The sequence below is a fragment of the Oncorhynchus masou genome, chromosome 31 (genome assembly GCF_036934945.1).
Source record: "Oncorhynchus masou masou isolate Uvic2021 chromosome 31, UVic_Omas_1.1, whole genome shotgun sequence".
NCBI classification, from domain to species: Eukaryota; Metazoa; Chordata; class Actinopteri; order Salmoniformes; family Salmonidae; genus Oncorhynchus; species Oncorhynchus masou.
In genome coordinates this window covers 47,366,504-47,386,610 of record NC_088242.1, presented here as the reverse complement: position 1 = coordinate 47,386,610, position 20,107 = coordinate 47,366,504, and the positions used below count along the sequence as shown (strand labels likewise).

Sequence of the window (20,107 nt, the reverse complement as noted above, 5' to 3'; positions counted from 1 at the left end):
TCAGCAAGGCTGAACCCTAAGGACTCTTGTATCGTTTCCCTTATAGCAAATAGGACAAAGGGCACCCCCTCATCCCAATCAGTACTGGTATCCATACAATACTTGGGTAGCATTGCCTTCAGTGTCTGATGCCAGCGTTCTAGAGCCCCTTGACTCTCTGGATGATACGGACTGGAGACCTGATGGGAAATACACAATGTCTTTAACACATTTGAAAACAGTTTAGACATGAAGTTGGATCCCTGATCATTTTAGATTTCTTTAGGGAGTCCAAACGTAGAGAAGAAGTTCACTAGTGCCTTCACCACAGTCTTAGCCGTTATAGTACGGAGAGGACTAGCCTCTGGGTATCGAGTAGCACTGCACATTATTGTTAGTAGGAACTGGTTACCTGACCTGGTTTTCGGCAATGGACCTACACAATCAATTATCACTCTTTCAAACGGTTCCCCCACCACAGGAATCGGGCAGAGCGGCGCTCGAGGAACTGTTTGATTCACTTTCCCAGTGAGTTGACATATGTGACATGTTTTACAAAATTGGACAACGTCAGACTTCAAACCTGGCCAGAAGAAATTACGAAGGACCCGGTTATAAGTCTTTGATCCCCCAAATGTCCAGACCACGCCTGGTCATGGGCGAGTGACAGCACCTGCTGTCGGAACGGTGTAGGAACAACCACTTGACACACTTCACTCCAGTCATTAACGGTGTCATGAGAAGCCCATTTCCGCATCAAAACTCCTGCTTCCATAACCTCTTGATGCTATGGGGGCGCTATTTCATTTTTGGATAAAAAGACGTGCCCGTTTTAAGCGCAATATTTTGTCACAAAAAGATGCTCGACTATGCATATAATTGATAGCTTTGGAAAGAAAACACTCTGACGTTTCCAGAACTGCAAAGATATTCTCTGTGGGTGCCCTAGAACGGGAGCTACAGGCAAAACCAAGATGAAACGGCATCCAGGAAATGAGCAGGATTTTTGAGGCTCCGTTTTCCATTGTCTCCTTATATGGCTGTGAATGCGAGAGGAATGAGCCTGCCCTTTCTGTCGTTTCCCCAAGGTGTCTGCAGCATTGTGACGTATTTGTAGGCATATCATTGGAAGATTGACCATAAGAGACTACATTTTCCAGGTGTCCGCCCGGTGTCCTCCGTCGAAATTGGTGCGTCTTTTTCAGCTGCTGGTATTTTTCCATGCGATTCTGAGGGGAAAGCAGGCTTCCACGAACGGCATATCAATGAAGAGATATGTGAAAAACACCTTGAGGATTGATTCCAAACAACGTTTGCCATGTTTCGGTCGATATTATGGAGATAATTCGGAAAGGTTTGACGTTTTGGTGACTGAATTTTCGGTTCGTTTCGGTAGCCAAATGTGATGTACAAAACGGAGCGATTTCTCCTACACAAAGATTTTTTTCAGGAAAAACTGAACATTTGCTATGTAACTGAGAGTCTCTTCATTGAAAACATCCGAAGCTCTTCAAAGGTAAATGATTTTATTTATTTGGTTATCTGGTTTTTGTGAAAATGTTGCGTGCTAAATGCTACTCAAAATGCTAAGCTAGCTTAGAATACTCTTACACAAATTAGTGATTTGCTATGGTTCAAAAGCATATTTTGAAAATCTGAGATGACAGTGTTGTTAAGAAAAGGCTAAGGTTGAGAGCAGGTGCATTATTTTCATTTTATTTGCGATTTTCAGAAATTGTTAACGTTGCGTTATGCTAATGAGCCTGAGGCTTTATTCACGATCCCGGATCCGGGATGGGGAGTATCAAGAGGATAAAGTAGGCGGTCTCTCTAGTTTTAGCTTCCTCAATGGAAATTACCAAAGCAAAACACTTGCGAAGACTGGTGTCTTCTTTTTGACATACAATCACCTTCTCGGGGGTGACAGACAAAAGAATGTCATGTAATTGGGGCACAATTTCATTTTCCCCTGCCTTAGTTTTTTTTACGGGGGTAAAAACTGTCGGCATTGCAGAAGGCATACTCGATGCGTTGTCTTCTACCTCAACGTTCTCAAAAATGGAACTAGCCAAATCCACCACATCTCCTAGCTTGCGAGATTGTGCCCTCGTTAACACACAAGCAGGAAAAACATGTGGAAATGCTTGAACCAATTTCTCATCTGTAGTTCTGATTTCTGGGTTGTGTACTACCTCTAACACAGGAGTGACATTACCACCAGCAATATCATTCCCTAGTAGCAATGTGACTCCTTTTACTGGCAGTGTAGACACTACACCAACACGGAAACGTCCTGATACCAAGTCTTACACTAAGTGGACCCAGTGTAATGGTACAGGTACGGGTTTTGTCTCTATCCCCTGTAATATGACATGCGAGCCACAATACATTTCAGGAGACCAGGGTAAAGCATCATTAATGATTACTGATTGTGCCGCCCCGGTGTCTCGTAGGATTTGGATAGGCTTTTGATCAGCTTGTTCTCCTGTTAAGGAAACACAACCGGCAGAGATAAACGGAGCATAGACAGGATCCTGTTTCTCAAATGCTGAATCAATAACTCGATCCAAGGGACGAGCCAAAGACTTGACTAAACCCAAACTTTTCATTTTTGGGGACGGTGACTGGGACTGTTGCGGTTTATTTTTCAAAACTGGGCAGTCCGCAATCATGTGACCCTTTTGGTGACAGTAAAAACATTCACGGATTTCATGAAAAGGCTTAGGGTTGTCAGAGGTAAAGCGACCTGAACGAGGAACTGATGACGTAATCGTCCGGCCTTCAAAACGAGGTGCCCCACTAAAGCTATGTTTTTACTCACATCGAAGTGGGCTTGATGATGAGCAGCTTGTGGAGTCGCACTGGAGCCAGCGTCTAGCTCCAGTTGTCGGATCCTCACCTCCTTGTCAGCTTCTATTTTCCTTATTTCAAGTTCAAAATTCATCTGTCTCTCTATCATTTTGCTCCATTTCTAACCGACCCAGCCTCACCTTCAGCCTAGCAGTCCCATCTGAACTACCCGAAGCAGAAGATAAAGGATCGAATCGGGGCAATGTAAAGGGGGGTACGCCCTGTCCTCCGACTTGGCATCGGAAGGTCTACCCGTCTCCTCTCCTTGCAATGAGAGAATCCGTTCTCTCACTAAACCCTCCCTGACTAGCACCAAAAGTTCAGCCTTTAGGGCTTTCTCAGGGAAAACAAATCCATAATGGTCAGCTATAGCTATAAGGTCTACTTTACGAAACCTCACCAAACAATCAATAGAGGGCGCTTCAAAAAACTTGGAGATGGCTGATGTAGCCATCTTATATACAATGCAGTCTCCTGAACACACTAACTAAACAAGTCATCCAAACTCACAAACTACCATCACACCTCAATCACCAACCACAGAGCGCTCAGAGCAGCAGGGTCCGGTGGGTTTAATGGAAAGATCCCGGACGAGCCCCCATTATGTTACGCACACCTCTATGAAGAGGGAACGCAACACCCTGCTACAACTCAACTCTCCGTGAAGTGAAAAAGGTATGAACTGTAGGTGCGAGTAAGAATGACAACAGACAGAATGTGGTACCGTTTTCAAGGACTTTATTCCTTTACACTGTAATATGGGGAAAAGGGGCTGGACGGAAGCAAAGAAAGTAAATCTCAAAGCCCCCCCCCCTCTCCTATCTTACCTGCCTAACCAATACTTACCTAATTTAGCACCACCTGGTGCCCTAACCAAAATACAGGGGGAAGGGGAAGGCACCTAGGGAGTGCTTAGGCAAGAGGCCCGCGGGCATACATATACCCTTAGCATATTCTCTGTCTAGGCACAATAGGTAAGACCTGGGCGGACCACCCCCTGTATTTTGGTTAGGGCACCAGGTGGTGCTAAATTAGGTTTCCTCTGTTTATTAGCACTGTTTTGGTTACTACATGTTTCCATATGTGCTATTTCATAGTTTTGATGTCTTCACTATAATTTCACAATGTAGAAATCGTATTTTTTTTAGATAAACCCTGAAATGAGTAGGTATGTTTGACCGGTACTGTACTCAGGTATCATTTTATTTCAGAATAAAAGTATTTTATAATAAAAACTAGAGATTGATCCAAGATGGCGTAGCAGTAAGACGTGTCGTGTCCCCTGTCCCGTGTATATTTCGTCTTTTTTCGTTTTTACATATTTTTTCTTCGCATATCTTTTAAAACATTTTGCTAAACCTCAGCTTCCAAATACTCTCCTTCAATCCGCCTCACCCAATGTAGCTATTTTTCTTTTTTCCTAAAGTATTTAGTATTTATATTTACCTCGGAACTGGAACCCCTCAACTGAAGCTAGCCAGCTAACTACCAGCTATGCTAGCGGTCTTCAGCTAACCGGTCATCAGCTAACCTTTAGCACGAAAAGCTCACGCGACTCTAACCAGAGCATAACGGACCTATTTTTTTATTTTTTTTACCCCCGGATTCCCGCCGCAAACGGAACATCTGGATCTTCACAACTAGTTATTTAGCTAAACCGCAACCCCGGACGATTACTGCTGGCTAGCGCTTCCACCCACTTAGCCTGAAGCTAGCCCCGCCAGAGCACCTGTGCTACCTCCGTAGGATACTCCTGGGCTACAATACCTACCACCGTAGCATACTCCTGGGCTACAATTACCCGGACCCACGACCGGTCTATCGATGTCACCGCATGAATAGGAATAAACAGACTCACCCCATCGCGATGTCCCCCAAAGGCTAACTCTCTAGCCCTTGCTATCCCCTGGCTTGCTATTTCGGCCTGCTAACTGCTACCTTGTTTAGCCCCGGCCTACTAACTGTTAGCTTGTTAGCACAGGCCTGCTAACCCGTCTGAATCGCCTCGTCCCAAACACTCACTGGACCCATATTTACTCTTTATCTCTTTCCGATTTTTAATTTGTTTATACCTTCCGGTAACCTGCCTCACCCAATGTGATACGGAATCGCTATTATTGTTAATTTTTAGAACACACTCAAGATCCTCCAGAGGCTAACTAGCTAACTAGCTACAAGCTATTTAGTCATTGTTAGTTTTTTTTTAACCTGGATAACACTCACTAATCCAGCTTCCCTGCCCCCTGGACACTGATCACCTGGCTACATAGCTGATGCACGCTGGACTGTCCATTAATCACGGTACCTCATTCTGCTTGTTTATGTTTTATCTGTCGGCCCCGTTGCCTAGTCAATGCCATTTTACCTGCTGTTGTTGTGCTAGCTGATTAGCTGTTGTTGTCTCACCTACTGTTTAAGCTAGCTTTCCCAATTCAACACCTGTAATTACTGTATGCCTCGCTGTATGTCTCTCTCAAATGTCAATATGCCTTGTATACTGTTGTTCAGGTTAGTTATCATTGTTTTAGTTCACAATGGAGCACCTAGTTCCACTCTTCATACCCCTGATACCTCCTTTGTCCCACCTCCCACACATGCGGTGACCTCACCCATTACAACTAGCATGTCCAGAGATACAACCTCTCTCATCATCACCCAGTGCCTGGGCTTACCTCCGCTGTACCCGCACCCCAGTTGATAGCCTTTAGCCGCACCCTCATACTACTCCTTCTCTGTTCCGCGGGTGATGTGGAGGTAAACCCAGGCCCTGCATGTCCCCAGGCACCCTCATTTGTTGACTTCTGTGATCGAAAAAGACTTGGTTTCATGCATGTCAACATCAGAAGCCTACTCCCTAAGTTTGTTTTACTCACCGCTTTAGCACACTCTGCTAACCCTGATGTCCTTGCCGTGTCTGAGTCCTGGCTCAGGAAGGCCACCAAAAATTCTGAGATTTCCATACCCAACTATAACATCTTCCGTCAAGATAGAACTGCCAAAGGGGGAGGAGTTGCAGTCTACTGCAGAGAGAGCCTGCAAAGTAATGTCATACTTTCCAGGTCCATACCCAAACAGTTCGAATTACTAATTCTGAAAATTACTCTCTCCAGAAATAAGTCGCTCACTGTTGCCGCCTGCTACCGACCCCCCTCAGCTCCCAGCTGTGCCCTGGACACCATTTGTGAATTGATTGCCCCCCATCTAGCTTCAGAGTTTGTTCTGTTAGGTGACCTAAACTGGGATATGCTTAACACCCCGGCAGTCCTACAATCTAAGCTAGATGCCCTCAATCTCACACAAATCATCAAGGAACCCACCAGGTACAACCCTAACTCTGTAAGCAAGGGCACCCTCATAGACGTCATCCTGACCAACTGGCCCTCCAAATACACCTCCGCTGTCTTCAATCAGGATCTCAGCGACCACTGTCTCATTGCCTGTATCCGCTACGGAGCCGCAGTCAAACGACCACCCCTCATCACTGTCAAACGCTCCCTAAAACACTTCTGTGAGCAGGCCTTTCTAATCGACCTGGCCCGGGTACCCTGGAAGGACATTGACCTCATCCCGTCAGTTGAGGATGCCTGGTCATTCTTTAAGAGTAACTTCCTCACCATTTTAGATAAGCATGCTCCGTTCAAAAAATGCAGAACTAAGAACAGATATAGCCCTTGGTTCACTCCAGACCTGACTGCCCTCGACCAGCACAAAAACATCCTGTGGCGGACTGCAATAGCATCGAACAGTCCCCGCGATATGCAACTGTTCAGTGAAGTCAGGAACCAATACACGCAGTCAGTCAGGAAAGCTAAGGCCAGCTTCTTCAGGCAGAAGTTTGCATCCTGTAGCTCCAACTCCAAAAAGTTCTGGGACACTGAAGTCCATGGAGAACAAGAGCACCTCCTCCCAGCTGCCCACTGCACTGAGGCTAGGGAACACTGTCACCACCGACAAATCCATGATTATTGAAAACTTCAACAAGCATTTCTCAACGGCTGGCCATGCCTCCACCTGGCTACTCCAACCTCGACCAACAGCTCCGGCCCCCCGCAGCTCCTCGCCCAAGCCTCTCCATGTTCTCCTTTACCCAAATCCAGATAGCAGATGTTCTGAAAGAGCTGCAAAACCTGGACCCGTATAAATCAGCTGGGCTTGACAATCTGGACCCTCTATTTCTGAAACTATCCTCCGCCATTGTCGCAACCCCTATTACCAGCCTGTTCAACCTCTCTTTCATATCGTCTGAGATCCCCAAGGATTGGAAAGCTGCCGCAGTCATCCCCCTCTTCAAAGGGGGAGACACCCTGGACCCAAACTGTTACAGACCTATATCCATTCTGCCTTGCCTATCTAAGGTCTTCGAAAGCCAAGTCAACAAACAGGTCACTGACCATCTCGAATCCCACCGTACCTTCTCCGCTATGCAATCTGGTTTCCGAGCCGGTCACGGGTGCACCTCAGCCACACTCAAGGTACTAAACGACATCATAACCGCCATCGATAAAAGACAGTACTGTGCAGCCGTCTTCATCGACCTTGCCAAGGCTTTCAACTCTGTCAATCACCATTTTCTTATCGGCAGACTCAGTAGCCTCGGTTTTTCGGATGACTGCCTTGCCTGGTTCACCAATTACTTTGCAGACAGAGTTCAGTGTGTCAAATCGGAGGGCATGCTGTCCGGTCCTCTGGCAGTCTCTATGGGGGTGCCACAGGGTTCAATTCTCGGGCCGACTCTTTTCTCTGTATATATCAATGATGTTGCTCTTGCTGCGGGCGATTCCCTGATCCACCTCTACGCAGACGACACCATTCTATATACTTTCGGCCCGTCATTGGACACTGTGCTATCTAACCTCCAAACGAGCTTCAATGCCATACAACACTCCTTCCGTGGCCTCCAACTGCTCTTAAACGCTAGTAAAACCAAATGCATGCTTTTCAACCGATCGCTGCCTGCACCCGCTTGCCCGACTAGCATCACCACACTGGATGGTTCCGACCTTGAATATGTGGACACCTATAAGTACCTAGGTGTCTGGCTAGACTGCAAACTCTCCTTCCAGACCCATATCAAACATCTCCAATCGAAAATCAAATCAAGAGTCGGCTTTCTATTACGTAACAAAGCCTCCTTCACTCACGCTGCCAAGCTTACCCTAGTAAAACTAACTATCCTACCGATCCTCGACTTCGGCGATGTCATCTACAAAATTGCTTCCAACACTCTTCTCAGCAAACTTGATGCAGTTTATCACAGTGCCATCCGTTTTGTCACGAAAGCACCTTATACTACCCACCACTGCGACTTGTATGCTCTAGTCGGCTGGCCCTCGCTACATATTCGTCGCAAGACCCACTGGCTCCAGGTCGTCTACAAGGCCATGCTAGGTAAAGCTCCGCCTTATCTCAGTTCACTGGTCACGATGGCAACACCCATCCGTAGCACGCGCTCCAGCAGGTGTATCTCACTGATCATCCCTAAAGCCAACACCTCATTCGGCCGCCTTTCGTTCCATTACTCTGCTGCCTGTGACTGGAACGAATTGCAAAAATCGCTGAAGTTGGAGACCTTTATCTCCCTCACCAACTTCAAACATCAGCTATCTGAGCAGCTAACCGATCGCTGCAGCTGTACATAATCTATTGGTAAATAGCCCACCCATTTTCACCTACCTCATCCCCACAGTTTTTTTTTATTTACTTTTCTGCTCTTTTGCACACCAATATCTCTACCTGTACATGATCATTTATCAATCCAGTGTTAATCTGCAATATTGTAATTATTCGCCTACCTCCTCATGCCTTTTGCACACATTGTATATAGTCTCCCCTTTTTTTTCTACTGTGTTATTGACTTGTTAATTGTTTACTCCATGTGTAACTGTGTTGTCTGTTCACACTGCTATGCTTTATCTTGGCCGGGTCGCAGTTGTAAATGAGAACTTGTTCTCAACTAGCCTACCTGGTTAAATAAAGGTGAAAAAAAAAAAAAAAAAAAAAGGTCGACCGATTATGATTTTTCAACACCGATACCGATTTAATCGGGCACATTTTTTAAATGTATTTGTAATAATGACAATTACAACAATACTGAATGAACACTTATTTTAACTTAATATAATACATCAATAAAATCAATTTAGCCTCAAGTAGATAATGAAACATGTTCAATTTGGTTTAAATAATGCAAAAACAAAGTGTTGGAGAAGAAAGTAAAAGTGCAATATGTGCCATGTAAGAAAGCTAATGTTTAAGTTCCTTGCTCAGAACATGAGCACATATGAAAGCTGGTGGTTCCTTTTAACATGAGTCTTCAATATTCCCAGGTAAGAAGTTTTAGGTTGTAGTTATTATAGGACTATTTCCCTCTATACCATTTGTATTTCATTAACCTTTGACTATTAGATGTTCTTATAGGCACTTTAGTATTGCCAGTGTAACAGTATAGCTTCCGTCCCTCTCCTCGCTCCTCCCTGTGCTCGAACCAGCAACACGACAACAGCCACCCTCGAAGCAGCGTTACCCATGCAGAGCAAGGGGAACAACTAATAGAAGGCTCAGAGCGAGTGACGTTTGAAACGCTATTAGCGCACGCTAACTAGCTAAACCATTTTACTTCGGTTACACCAGCCTCATCTCGTGAGTTGATAGGCTTGAAGTCATAAACAGCGCAATGCTTGACGCACAACGAAGAGCTGCTGGCAAAACGCTCGAAAGTGCTGTTTGATTGTTTACGCGCCTGCTTCTGCCTTCCACCGCTCAGTCAAATACTTAGATACTTGAATGCTTGTATGCTCAGTCATATTATATGCAACACAGGACAAGCTAGATAATATGTGTAGTTAACTAGTGATTATGATTGTTTTTTATAAGATAAGTTCAATGCTAGCTAGCAACTTACCTTGGCTTACTGCATTCGCGTAACAGGCAGGCTCCTTGTGGAGTGCAACGAGCGAGAGTCAGGTCGTTATTGCGTTGGACTAGTTAACTGTAAGGTTGCAAGATTGGATCCCCCGAGCTGACAAGGTGAAAATCTGTCATTCTGCCCCTGAGCGAGGCTGTTAACCCACCGTTCCTAGGCCGTCATTGAAAATAAGAATGTGTTCTTAACTGACTTGTCTAGTTAAATAAAGGTATAAAAAAATAAATAATAATAAAAATATAATAATAATAATTTAGCAAATCGGCGCCCAAAAATACCGATTTCCGATTGTTATGAAAACTTGAAATCAGCCTTAATTAATCGGCCAGTCCATATGCACAAATAGGTTATTGCCCTCAAATTGTGTGTACACATTTGTTTACATCCCAGTTAGTGAGCATTTTATCCTTTGTCAAGTTTATCCATCCACCTGACAGATGTGGCATATCAAGAAGCTGATTATTATACAGGTGCACCTTGTGCTGGGCACAATAAAAGGCCACTCTAAAATATGCAGTTTTGTCAAACAACACAATGCCACAGACGTCTCAAGTTTTGAGGGAGTGTGCAATTTTATTTTATTTCAGGAATGTCCATCAGAGCTGTTGCCAAAGAATTGAATGTTAATTTCTCTGCCAACGTCGTTCTAAAGAATTTGCTGGCCTCACAACTTCAGACCACGTATAACAACGCCAGCCCAAGACCTCCACATCCGGCTGCTTCACCTGCGGGATCATCAGGTGGGAGGGTGAAGCAGAAATGCTCAGAAGTATTTCTGTCTGTAATAAAGCCCTTTTGTAGTGAAAAACGTGTTCTGATTGGCTGGGCTTGGCTCCTCAGTGGGACTGGCTGGCTCCCAAGTAGGTTGGCCTATGCCATCCCAGGCCCACACATGGCTAGGCCCTGCCCAGTCGTGAAATCTATAGATTATGGCCTAATTAATTAATTTCAATTGACTGATTTCCTTATATGAACTGTAACTCAGCAAAATCTTTGAAATTGTTGCATTTTGCGTTTATAATTTTGTTTAGTATAATATGAACTGCATGCTGTTCTCTGTTTTGCTCTATGACCCCCACAAGTGTCACAGGGGACTCGTCTGAAGGTTAACCCATACAAATCTGGTGTTATATTTGCTCATTGTGAATGTTATTCGTCAAGCTCTGTTATTCAAACATTTCAGAGACACAAAAAACAAAGCATGTTACAAAGTAACGCTGCTACGTTTTGATGTATGAGTTGTCATTTGTCAGGGAATGGTCCAAATTCACGTTTCGCCACCCCCATTTCTATGATGCGTGCTGGCAAGCCAGCTAACTAGCTGTGTCAGAGTACTTGACGGCGTTCACTGAGGTTTAGTGCTCCCTAGAATCCTTGAGACGTCCCTACACTAAACCCTTACCCTAACCATAACCCATAACTAACCTGAATCCTAACTCTTACCCTAACCACATTTCAACTTCAATGGGGTAGGAACACCCAAGTATCCCAAAATAGCAGGGACAGTTCACTGACGCAATGCTTGGGGCTAGAGGCAGCGATGGTCCAGTGGCAAATTTTGTGATGGATGTTTTTCTTTTCAAGTGACAACTACCAGAAATTCCCTGGCTACAGCTCTACAATCAACAAAAAAATTGCTAAATACCAATACATAGAAAATGTCCTATGTTATTGTTTTCCAGCTGCAGAGAATGAGGCAGCTCAATCTTCAGAGCCTAGGCAAATTTTGGGCTGGAATCAGTGCAATCCATCATCCTTTCACTAGAGCATATTTCAGTTGCTCCTAAATTTTATGCAATGTTTAAATTAATGTTATTTCCTCTAATTTAAGAAATCATACTTCTGTTTTAAGCTCAATCCATACAGATTATTGTTTTCATTCCAGCTATAATTGTCACTTTCTGACCTTTATTTCCTTTGTTTTGTCTTTATTTAGTATGGTCAGGGCGTGAGTTGAGTGGGCAGTCTGTTTGTTTGTTCTATATTTTGGGTATTTCTATGTTTCGGCCTAGTATGGTTCTCAATCAGAGGCAGGTGTCATTAGTTGTCTCTGATTGAGAATCATACTTAGGTAGCCTGGGTTTCACTGTGTTTGTTGGTGATTGTTCCTGTCTCTGTGTTTGCACCAGATAGGACTGTTAGGGTTTTCACATTTCTTGTTTTATGTAGTCAGTTGTTCATGTGTACAGTACGTATTAAAAAGAACCATGGACACTTACCACGTCGCATATTGGTCCTCTGATCCTTTTCGCCTCTCCTCTTCAGATGAAGAGGAGGAAGACCGTGACAATAATAATAAAATATTGGTTGTCTGTGAATATTTCCACTGTAAAATCAGAAACGTATCGGTTAAAATAATCCCATATCGGTTGCGCTGTATATATGTGTATTCCTGTATGATGTGCATGAGTTAGTTTTTTTTGTTATTGGCAAGGGTGATGTGGTATGTGCTTGTAGTTGTACAACCTGTTTTAGGCTATTTGTATGAACATTTTAATTAATTAATAAAACACAGCTGTTTTCAAATAGTCTATGCCTTACTAATTTAATTTAGCCTTGGCAAGAACATTTTAATTCATAAATAACTAAACATGGCTGTCTACAAACTCAATAATTCACCTCTAGATTACTTGTATGGGGCAGACCGTGGCCTACTCAAAGTGAGCCGCTGCTGTTGGGAAGTCAAAACTGTCCACTTCCCTGAAGCAGCTTGCGATGCGCATCAGCGTTGTTACTTTGTCCACAAAAAGGTGCAATTTTTGCGGAGAGAATCTCTGCTCGGCGGGCACACTGGAAACGGGTAAATCAAAATCACACATTTTGCCCAGTCGGGGTAGACTTATAATAAACAGTACCAGTCAAACGTTTGGACACACCCACTCATTCCAGGGTTTTTCATTATTTTTTTTACTAATTTCTACATTGATGTCTTCACCATTATTCTACAAACTATGAAATAACACATATGGAATCATGGAGTAACTAAAAAAAAGTGTTAAACAAATCAAAATATATTTTAGATTCCCCAAAGTAGCCACCCTATGCTCAGCATATGTGGGAACTCTTTCAAGACTGTTGGAAAAGCATTCCAGGTGAAGGTGGTTGAGAGAATGTCAAGAGTGTGTCAGAGCTGTCATGAAGGCAAAGGGATGCTACTTTGGAGAATCTAAAATATATATTGATTCGTTTAGCACTTTTTTGGTTACTACATGATTTCATGTGTTATTTCATAGTTTTGACGCCTTGAATGAGTAGGTGTGTCAACTTTTGACTGGTACTGTGTAATGTACTAAACATTAGGAACACCTTCCTAATATTGAGTTGCACCCCCTTTTGCCCTCAGAACAGTTTCAATCCGTCAGGGCAAGGACTCTACAAGGTATTGAATGCGTTCCACAGGGATGCTGGCCCATGTTGACTCCAATGCTTCCCACAGTTGTGTCAAGTTGGCTGGATGTCCTTTTGGTGGTGGACCATTCTTAATCAAATCAAACTTTATTTGTCACATGCGCCGAATACAACAGGTGTAGACCTTAACGTGAAATGCTTATTTAAATGCCCTTAACCAACAATGTAGTTCAAGAAAGAGTTAATAAAATATTGACCAAATAAACTTAAGTAAAAAATGATAAAAATTAACAAATTAAAATAACACTAACAAGGCTATATACAGGGGGTACCGGTAACGAGTCAATGTGCGGGGGTGCAGGTTATTCGGGGTCATTTGTATATGTAGATAGGGGTAAAGTGACTATGCATAGATAATGAACAGTGAGTAGCAGCAGTGTAAAACAAATGGTGGGGTCAATGTAAATTGTCCAGCAATCTTATGGCTTGGAGGTAGAAGCTGGTAAGGAGCCTTTTGGTCTTAGACTTGGCTCTTCGGTACAGCTTGCCTTTCGGTAGCAGAGAGAATAGTCTATGACTTGGGTGACTGGATTATCTTAGACAATCTTTGGGGCTTTCCTCTGACACCGCCTAGTATATAGGTCCTGGATGGCAGGAAGCACTTGGCCCCGGTGAGGTACTGGGCTGTACGCACTACCCTCTGTAGCGCCTTACGGTCAGATGGCGAGCAGTTGCCATTCCTGGCGCTGATGCAACCGGTCAGGATGCTCTCGATGGTGCCGCTGTATAACTTTGAGGATCTGGGGACCCATGACAAATCTTTTCAGTGTCCTGAGGGAGAAAATGTGTTGCTGTCCCTTCTTCACAACTGTCTTGGTGTGTTTGGACCATGAAAGTTCGTTGATGATGTGGACACCAAGGAACTTAACTCTTGACCTGCTCCACTACAGCCCCATCGATGTTAATGGGGGCCTGACGGCCCTCCTTTTCCGTAGTCCACAATCAGCTCCTTTGTCTTGCTCACATTGAGGGAGAGGTTGGTGTCCTGGCAGTGTCTGACTTCCTCCCTATAGGGTGCCTCATTGTTGTCGGTGATCAGGCCTACAACCATTGTGTCGTCAATAAATTTAATGATGGTGTTGGAGTCATGTTTGGCCACACAGTCATGGGTGAACAGGGAGAAAAGGATGGGGCTAAGCATGCACCGCTGAGGTGCCCCAGTGTTGAGGATCAGCTTGGCAGATGTGTTGTTGCCTACCCTTGCCATCTGGGGGCGGCCTGTCAGGAAGTCAAGGATCCAGTTGCTGGGGGAGATATTTAGTCCCAGGATCCTTAGCTTAGTGTTGAGCTTTGTGGGCACTATGGTATTGAACGCCGAGCTGTAGTCAATGAACAGCTTTCTCACATAGGTGTTCCTTTTGTCCAGGTGGGAAAGGGCAGTGTAGAGTGTGATTGCATCATCTGTGGATATGTTGGGGAGGTATGCGAATTGGAGTGTGTCTAGGGTATCCAGGATGATGCTGTTGATGTGAGCCATGACCAGCCCTTCAAAGCACTTCATGGCTACCGACGTGAGTGCTAATGGATGTTAATCATTAAGGCAAGTTACCCTCGCTTCCTTGGGCACAGGGACTATGGGGGTCTGCTTGAAACATGTAGGACCTGGTCAGGGAGAGGTTGAAAATGTTAGTGATGACACACTAACTTGCCAGTAGGTCCGCACTTGCTTGGAGTACATGTCCTGGTAATCTGTCTGGCCCCCCGGCTTTGTGAATGTTTACCTGTTTAAAGGTCTTGCTCACATCGGCTACTGAGAGCGTTATTACACAGTCATCTGGAACAGTGCTGGTGCTCTCATGCATGCTTCAGTGTTGCTTGCCTCGAAGCAAGCAGAAAACAGGTATTTAGCTCATCTGGTAGGCTCGCGTCACTGGGCAGCTCGCAGATGAGTTTCCCTTTATAGTCTGTGATAGTTTTCAAGCCCTGTCACATCTGACAAGCATCAGAGCCGGTGTAGTAGGATTTAACTTCTTCGATATAGGGGGCGCTCTTTTAATTGTTGGATAAAAAAACGTTCCCGTTTTAAACAAGATATTTTGTCACGAAAAGATGCTCGACTATGCATATAATTGACAGCTTTGGAAAGAAAAACATCTGACGTTTCCAAAATTGCAAAGATATTATCTGTGAGTGCCACAGTACAGTACTGATGCTACAGGTGAAACCAAGATGAAATTTCAAACAGGAAATGGCCCAGATTTTGAGGGCGCTGTGTTCCAATGTCTCCTTATATGGCTGTGAATGCGCCAGGAATGAGCCTACACTTTCTGTCGTTTCCCCTAGGTGTCTGCAGCATTGTGACGTATTTGTAAGCATATCATTGGAAGATTGACCATAAGAGACTACATTTACCAGGTGCACTCTTGGTGTCCTCCATCGAAATTATTGTGTAATCTCCAGCTGCGTGCATTTTACCATTTGCTTCAGAGGAGAACGTCAACTGCCACGAATGATTTATCATCGAATAGATATGTGAAAAACACCTTGAGGATTGATTCTAAACAACGTTTGCCATGTTTCTGTCGATATTATGGAGTTAATTTGGAAAAAAGTTTGGCGTTGTAATGACTGAATTTTCGGGGGTTTTTCTTAGCCAAACGTGATGAACAAAACGGAGCGATTTCTCCTACACAAATAATATTTTTGGAAAAACTGAAAATTTGCTATCTTACTGAGTCTCCTCATTGAAGTACTTCGGATGTTTTCAAAGGTAAATTATTTTATTTGAATGCTTTTCTTGTTTTTGTGAAAATGTTGCCTGCTGAATGCTAGGCTTAATGCTATGCTAGCTATCAATACTCTTACACAAATGCTTGTGTAGCTATGGTTGAAAAGCATATTTTGAAAATCTGAGATGACAGTGTTGTTAACAAAAGGCTAAGCTTGTGAGTGAATATATTTCTTTCATTTCATTTGCGATTTTCATGAATAGTTAATGTTGCGTTATGCTAATTAGCTTGAGGCTATGATTACGCTCCCAGATACGGGATTGCTCGACGCAAGAAGTTAAACTTAATCCTATACTGACACTTTGCCTGTTTGATGGTTCGTCTAAGGGCGTAGCGGGATTTCTTGTAGGCGTCCGGATTAGTGGCAGCTCCAGCCTTTAGTTCAATGTGGATGTTGCCTGTAATCCATGGCTTCTGGTTGGGATATGTACGTATGACATCGTCAATGCACTTTTTGATGAAGCCGTTGACTGAGGTGGTGTACTCCTCAATGCCATTGGATGAATCCTGGAACATATTCCGCGTCATCTGACCACCTGTTTAGTTTTTGCTTGAAAGCAGGAATCAGGAGGATAGAATCATGGTCAGATTTGCCAAATGGAGGGCGAGGGAGAGCTTTGTATGTGCCTCTGTGCGTGGTGTAAAGGTGGTCGAGTGTTTTTTTTCTTCTGATTGCATATGTGACATGTTGGTAGAAATGAGTTAAAACGGATTCAAGTTTCCCTGCATTAAAGTACCTGGCCACTAGGAGCGCCGCTTCTGGATGAGCATTTTCTTGTTTGCTTATGGCGGAATATACAACCCCTTTTTGAGTGCGGTCTTAGTGCCAGCATCGGTTTGTGGTGGTAAATAGACGTCTAACAAATAACGTAGATGAGAACTCTCTTGGTAGATAGTTTGGTATACAACTTATCATAAGTTACTCTCTCAGGCGAGCAATACATCAATACTTCTTTAATATTAGACATTGTGCACCAGCTGTTATTGACAAATAGACACACACCCCTGCCCCTTGTTTTACCAAACGTAGCTTGTCTGTCCTGCCGATGCATGAAAAATCCCACCAGCTCTATATTATTCGTGTTGTCGTTCAGCCAAGACTTGTGAAACATAATATATTACATTTTTTTATGTCCTGTTGGTAAAATAGTCATATCATCCATTTTATTTTCCAATGATTGCACGTTGGCCAATAGAACGGATGGTAGTGGAGGTTTATTCACTTGCCTACGAATTCTCAGAAGGCAGCCCGACCTCCTCCCCTTTTTCTCTGTCTTTTCTTCATGCAAATGGAGGTGGTTCGGGCCCGTTCCCGAGAAAGCAGTATATCCTTTGTCGGACTAGTTAAAGAACAGAACAGCGATTACTGTGAGAAGATTCTGATGTCCAGAAGTTATTTTTGGTCAGAAGAGACGGTAGCAGCAACATTATGTGCAAAATAAGTACAAAAATAAGTTACAAACAACGCGTAAAAACAAAAAAAATGGCAGTTGGTTTTGAGCCCATAAAACGACAGCTATCCCCTCCTGCTCCATTCACACGGAAAACTGTTGAGCGTGAAATCTCTGCAACGTTGCAGTTCTTTATATACTCAAACCGGTGCACCTGGCACCTCTAACATACCCTGTTGAAAGGGACTTAAATATTTTGTCTTGCCCATTCACCCTCTGAATGGCACACATACGCAATCCATGTCTCAATTATCTCAAAGCTTAAAAATCCTTCTTTAACGGGTCTCCTCCCCTTCACCTACACTGATTGAAGTGGATTTAACAGGTGACATTAATAAGATATCATAGCTTTCACCTGGATTCACCTGGTCAGTCTGTCATGGAAAGAGCTGGTGTTCCTAATGCCATTTAGCAATGTTACAGTCATGCATGCATGCATACACTTCACAGTGTTGAACTTAAAGCCACTGTATCCATGAAGTACTGCACCTTGTTGTGCTCTTGGGGCAGCGCTCATCGGTGACACAGGGTTGGCAGGCATTAATGTCACATTAGTGTGTTTGCGCTCGTACCTATGTGTGCCATGTGCTGTGCTGTGTCCTACTGCGAGTGCATCTTTATTCACTCTCCAAAGGAGCGACCTTACTGTGTGATAGAGCAGCTGTGTATCGTATAATATGCGTCCATGTGAGTTTCTTACATGTATGTTGTGTCCTTCTCTAACCAATTTCCTGTTCCCCTCTAGGAGCGTTCCCGCAGTGCAGTAGACCAGCTGTGTAGTGGGCCTGTGGAGAAGGAGAGTGGCAGGCCCAGGATGAGTGTAGAGGAGCAGCTGGAGAGAATCAGGAAACACCAACAGTGGGCGCTAAGAGAGAAGACGAAGGGGCTTCACATCATGGTGATCAACAGCCCACAGCAGGGACAGCGAGGCCTGCAGGACAACAACACACACAGCCATCCACACAGTAACACACCAACACCCTCACGAAGCACCTCGTTCACCAAAGAGAACCCCTTGCATAGCCTACAGGTAGGTAGACGCACAAGGATGCACACCAGAGCACAATATAAGCATACATACAGTGGGGCAAAAAAGTATTTAGTCAGCCACCAATTGTGCAAGTTCTCCCACTTAAAAAGATGAGAGAAGCCTGTAATTTTCAGACGGGCCTGGACATGTACTGGCTTAAGCAGGGGGACACGTCTGGCACTGCAGGATTTGAGTCCCTGGCGGCGTAGTGTGTTACTGATGGTAGGCTTTGTTACTTTGGTCCCAGCTCTCTGCAGGTCATGCACTAGGTCCCCCCGTGTTCTGGGATTTTTGCTCACCGTTCTTGTGATCATTTTGACCCCACGGGGTGAGATCTTGCGTGGAGCTCCAGATCGAGGGAGATTATCAGTGGTCTTGTATGTCTTTCATTTCCTAATAATTGCTCTCACAGTTGATTTCTTCAAACCAAGCTGCTTACCTATTGCAGATTCAGTCTTCCCAGCCTGGTGCAGGTCTACAATTTTGTTTCTGGTGTCTTTTGACAGCTCTTTGGTCTTGGCCATAGTGGAGTTTGGAGTGTGACTGTTTGAGGTTGTGGACAGGAGTCTTGTATACTGATAACAAGTTCAAACAGGTGCAGTTCAAATAGTTTGCTATGTGTACCTTGAGGATCGGACCCTTTTTTTTAATTTTCGCCTAAAATGACATACCCAAATCTAACTGCCTGTAGCTCAGGACCTGAAGCAAGGATATGCATATTATTGATACCATATGAAAGGAAATAGTTTGAAGTTTGTGCAAATGTGAAATTAATGTAGGAGAATATAACACATTTTATCTGGTAAAAGATAATACATACATTTTTGGGGGTTATTTGATTTTACCATCAATTTTGAAATGCAAGAGAAAGGCCATAATTGTCACGATCGTTTCATGAATGAACGGACCAAGGCACAGCGTACGTAGAGTTCCACATGTTTAGTCAAATGAAACTCACAAAAACAACAAAGAAGAATAAACGATACGTGAAGCTCAAGCCGTGCTCAAAGGCAACGACACAGAAACAAGATCCCACAAAACACTGTGGGGAAATGGCTGCCTAAATATGATCCCCAATCAGAGACAACGATAAACAGCTGCCTCTGATTGGGAACCATATAAGGCCAACATAGAAATAAATGCACTAAATCATCCACCCGAGTCACACCCCGAGCTAGCCAACTTAGAGAATAAAAAGGCGTGACAGTCGCAAAACCTGACTCTATAGGGGAGGGTCCGGGTGGGCGTCTAGTGGTGGTGGCGGCTCCGGTGCGGGGCGAAGTACCCACCCCGCTCGTGGTTTCGCCAGCATCGGTGGAGGCTCTGGTGCGGGACTTTGCCCCCACCCAGACCACGGGTCGGCCGGACTGGGCATCGGCACAGAGGAGGGCCCCGGCCTAGGAGCTTTGTTTTAGCCGCACCCAGACTGGGCCCCAGCGCCGAAGAAGGCTCCTCCCATGGAGCAGGGCCGGACTCCATGCCTGGACTGGACATCGGCGCAGAGGAAGGCTCCTGCCATGGAGCGAGACTGGACGCCATGGACTGGGGACTGTCGCCTGAAGCTCTGGACTGGGGAGGCGTACTGTAGGCCTGATGCGTGGGGCCGGCACAGGTGGCACCGGACTGGTGACATGCACTTCGGGGCGAGTGCGGGGAGCAGGCACAGGACGTACCTGACTGGGAAGGCGCACTTCAGGGAGAGTGCGAGGAGGAGGCACAGGACGTACTGGGCTGTGGA

At 44.6% G+C, this 20,107-nt stretch overlaps 1 protein-coding gene across 4 annotated transcripts in view; it reads left to right on the top strand.

Moving 5' to 3' along the window:
• LOC135524030 (pleckstrin homology domain-containing family A member 5-like) overlaps positions 1 to 20,107 on the top strand; it is a 103,656-nt gene that overhangs the window by 80,590 nt on the left and 2,959 nt on the right. For 3 of the 4 annotated variants that reach the window (XM_064951157.1, XM_064951158.1, XM_064951161.1), the window contains one exon: positions 18,085 to 18,369. In XM_064951157.1, the coding sequence (XP_064807229.1) occupies positions 18,085 to 18,369 (285 nt within the window). The remainder of the gene's footprint in view (positions 1 to 18,084; positions 18,370 to 20,107) is intronic. The other variant, XM_064951159.1, reaches the window with a different exon arrangement.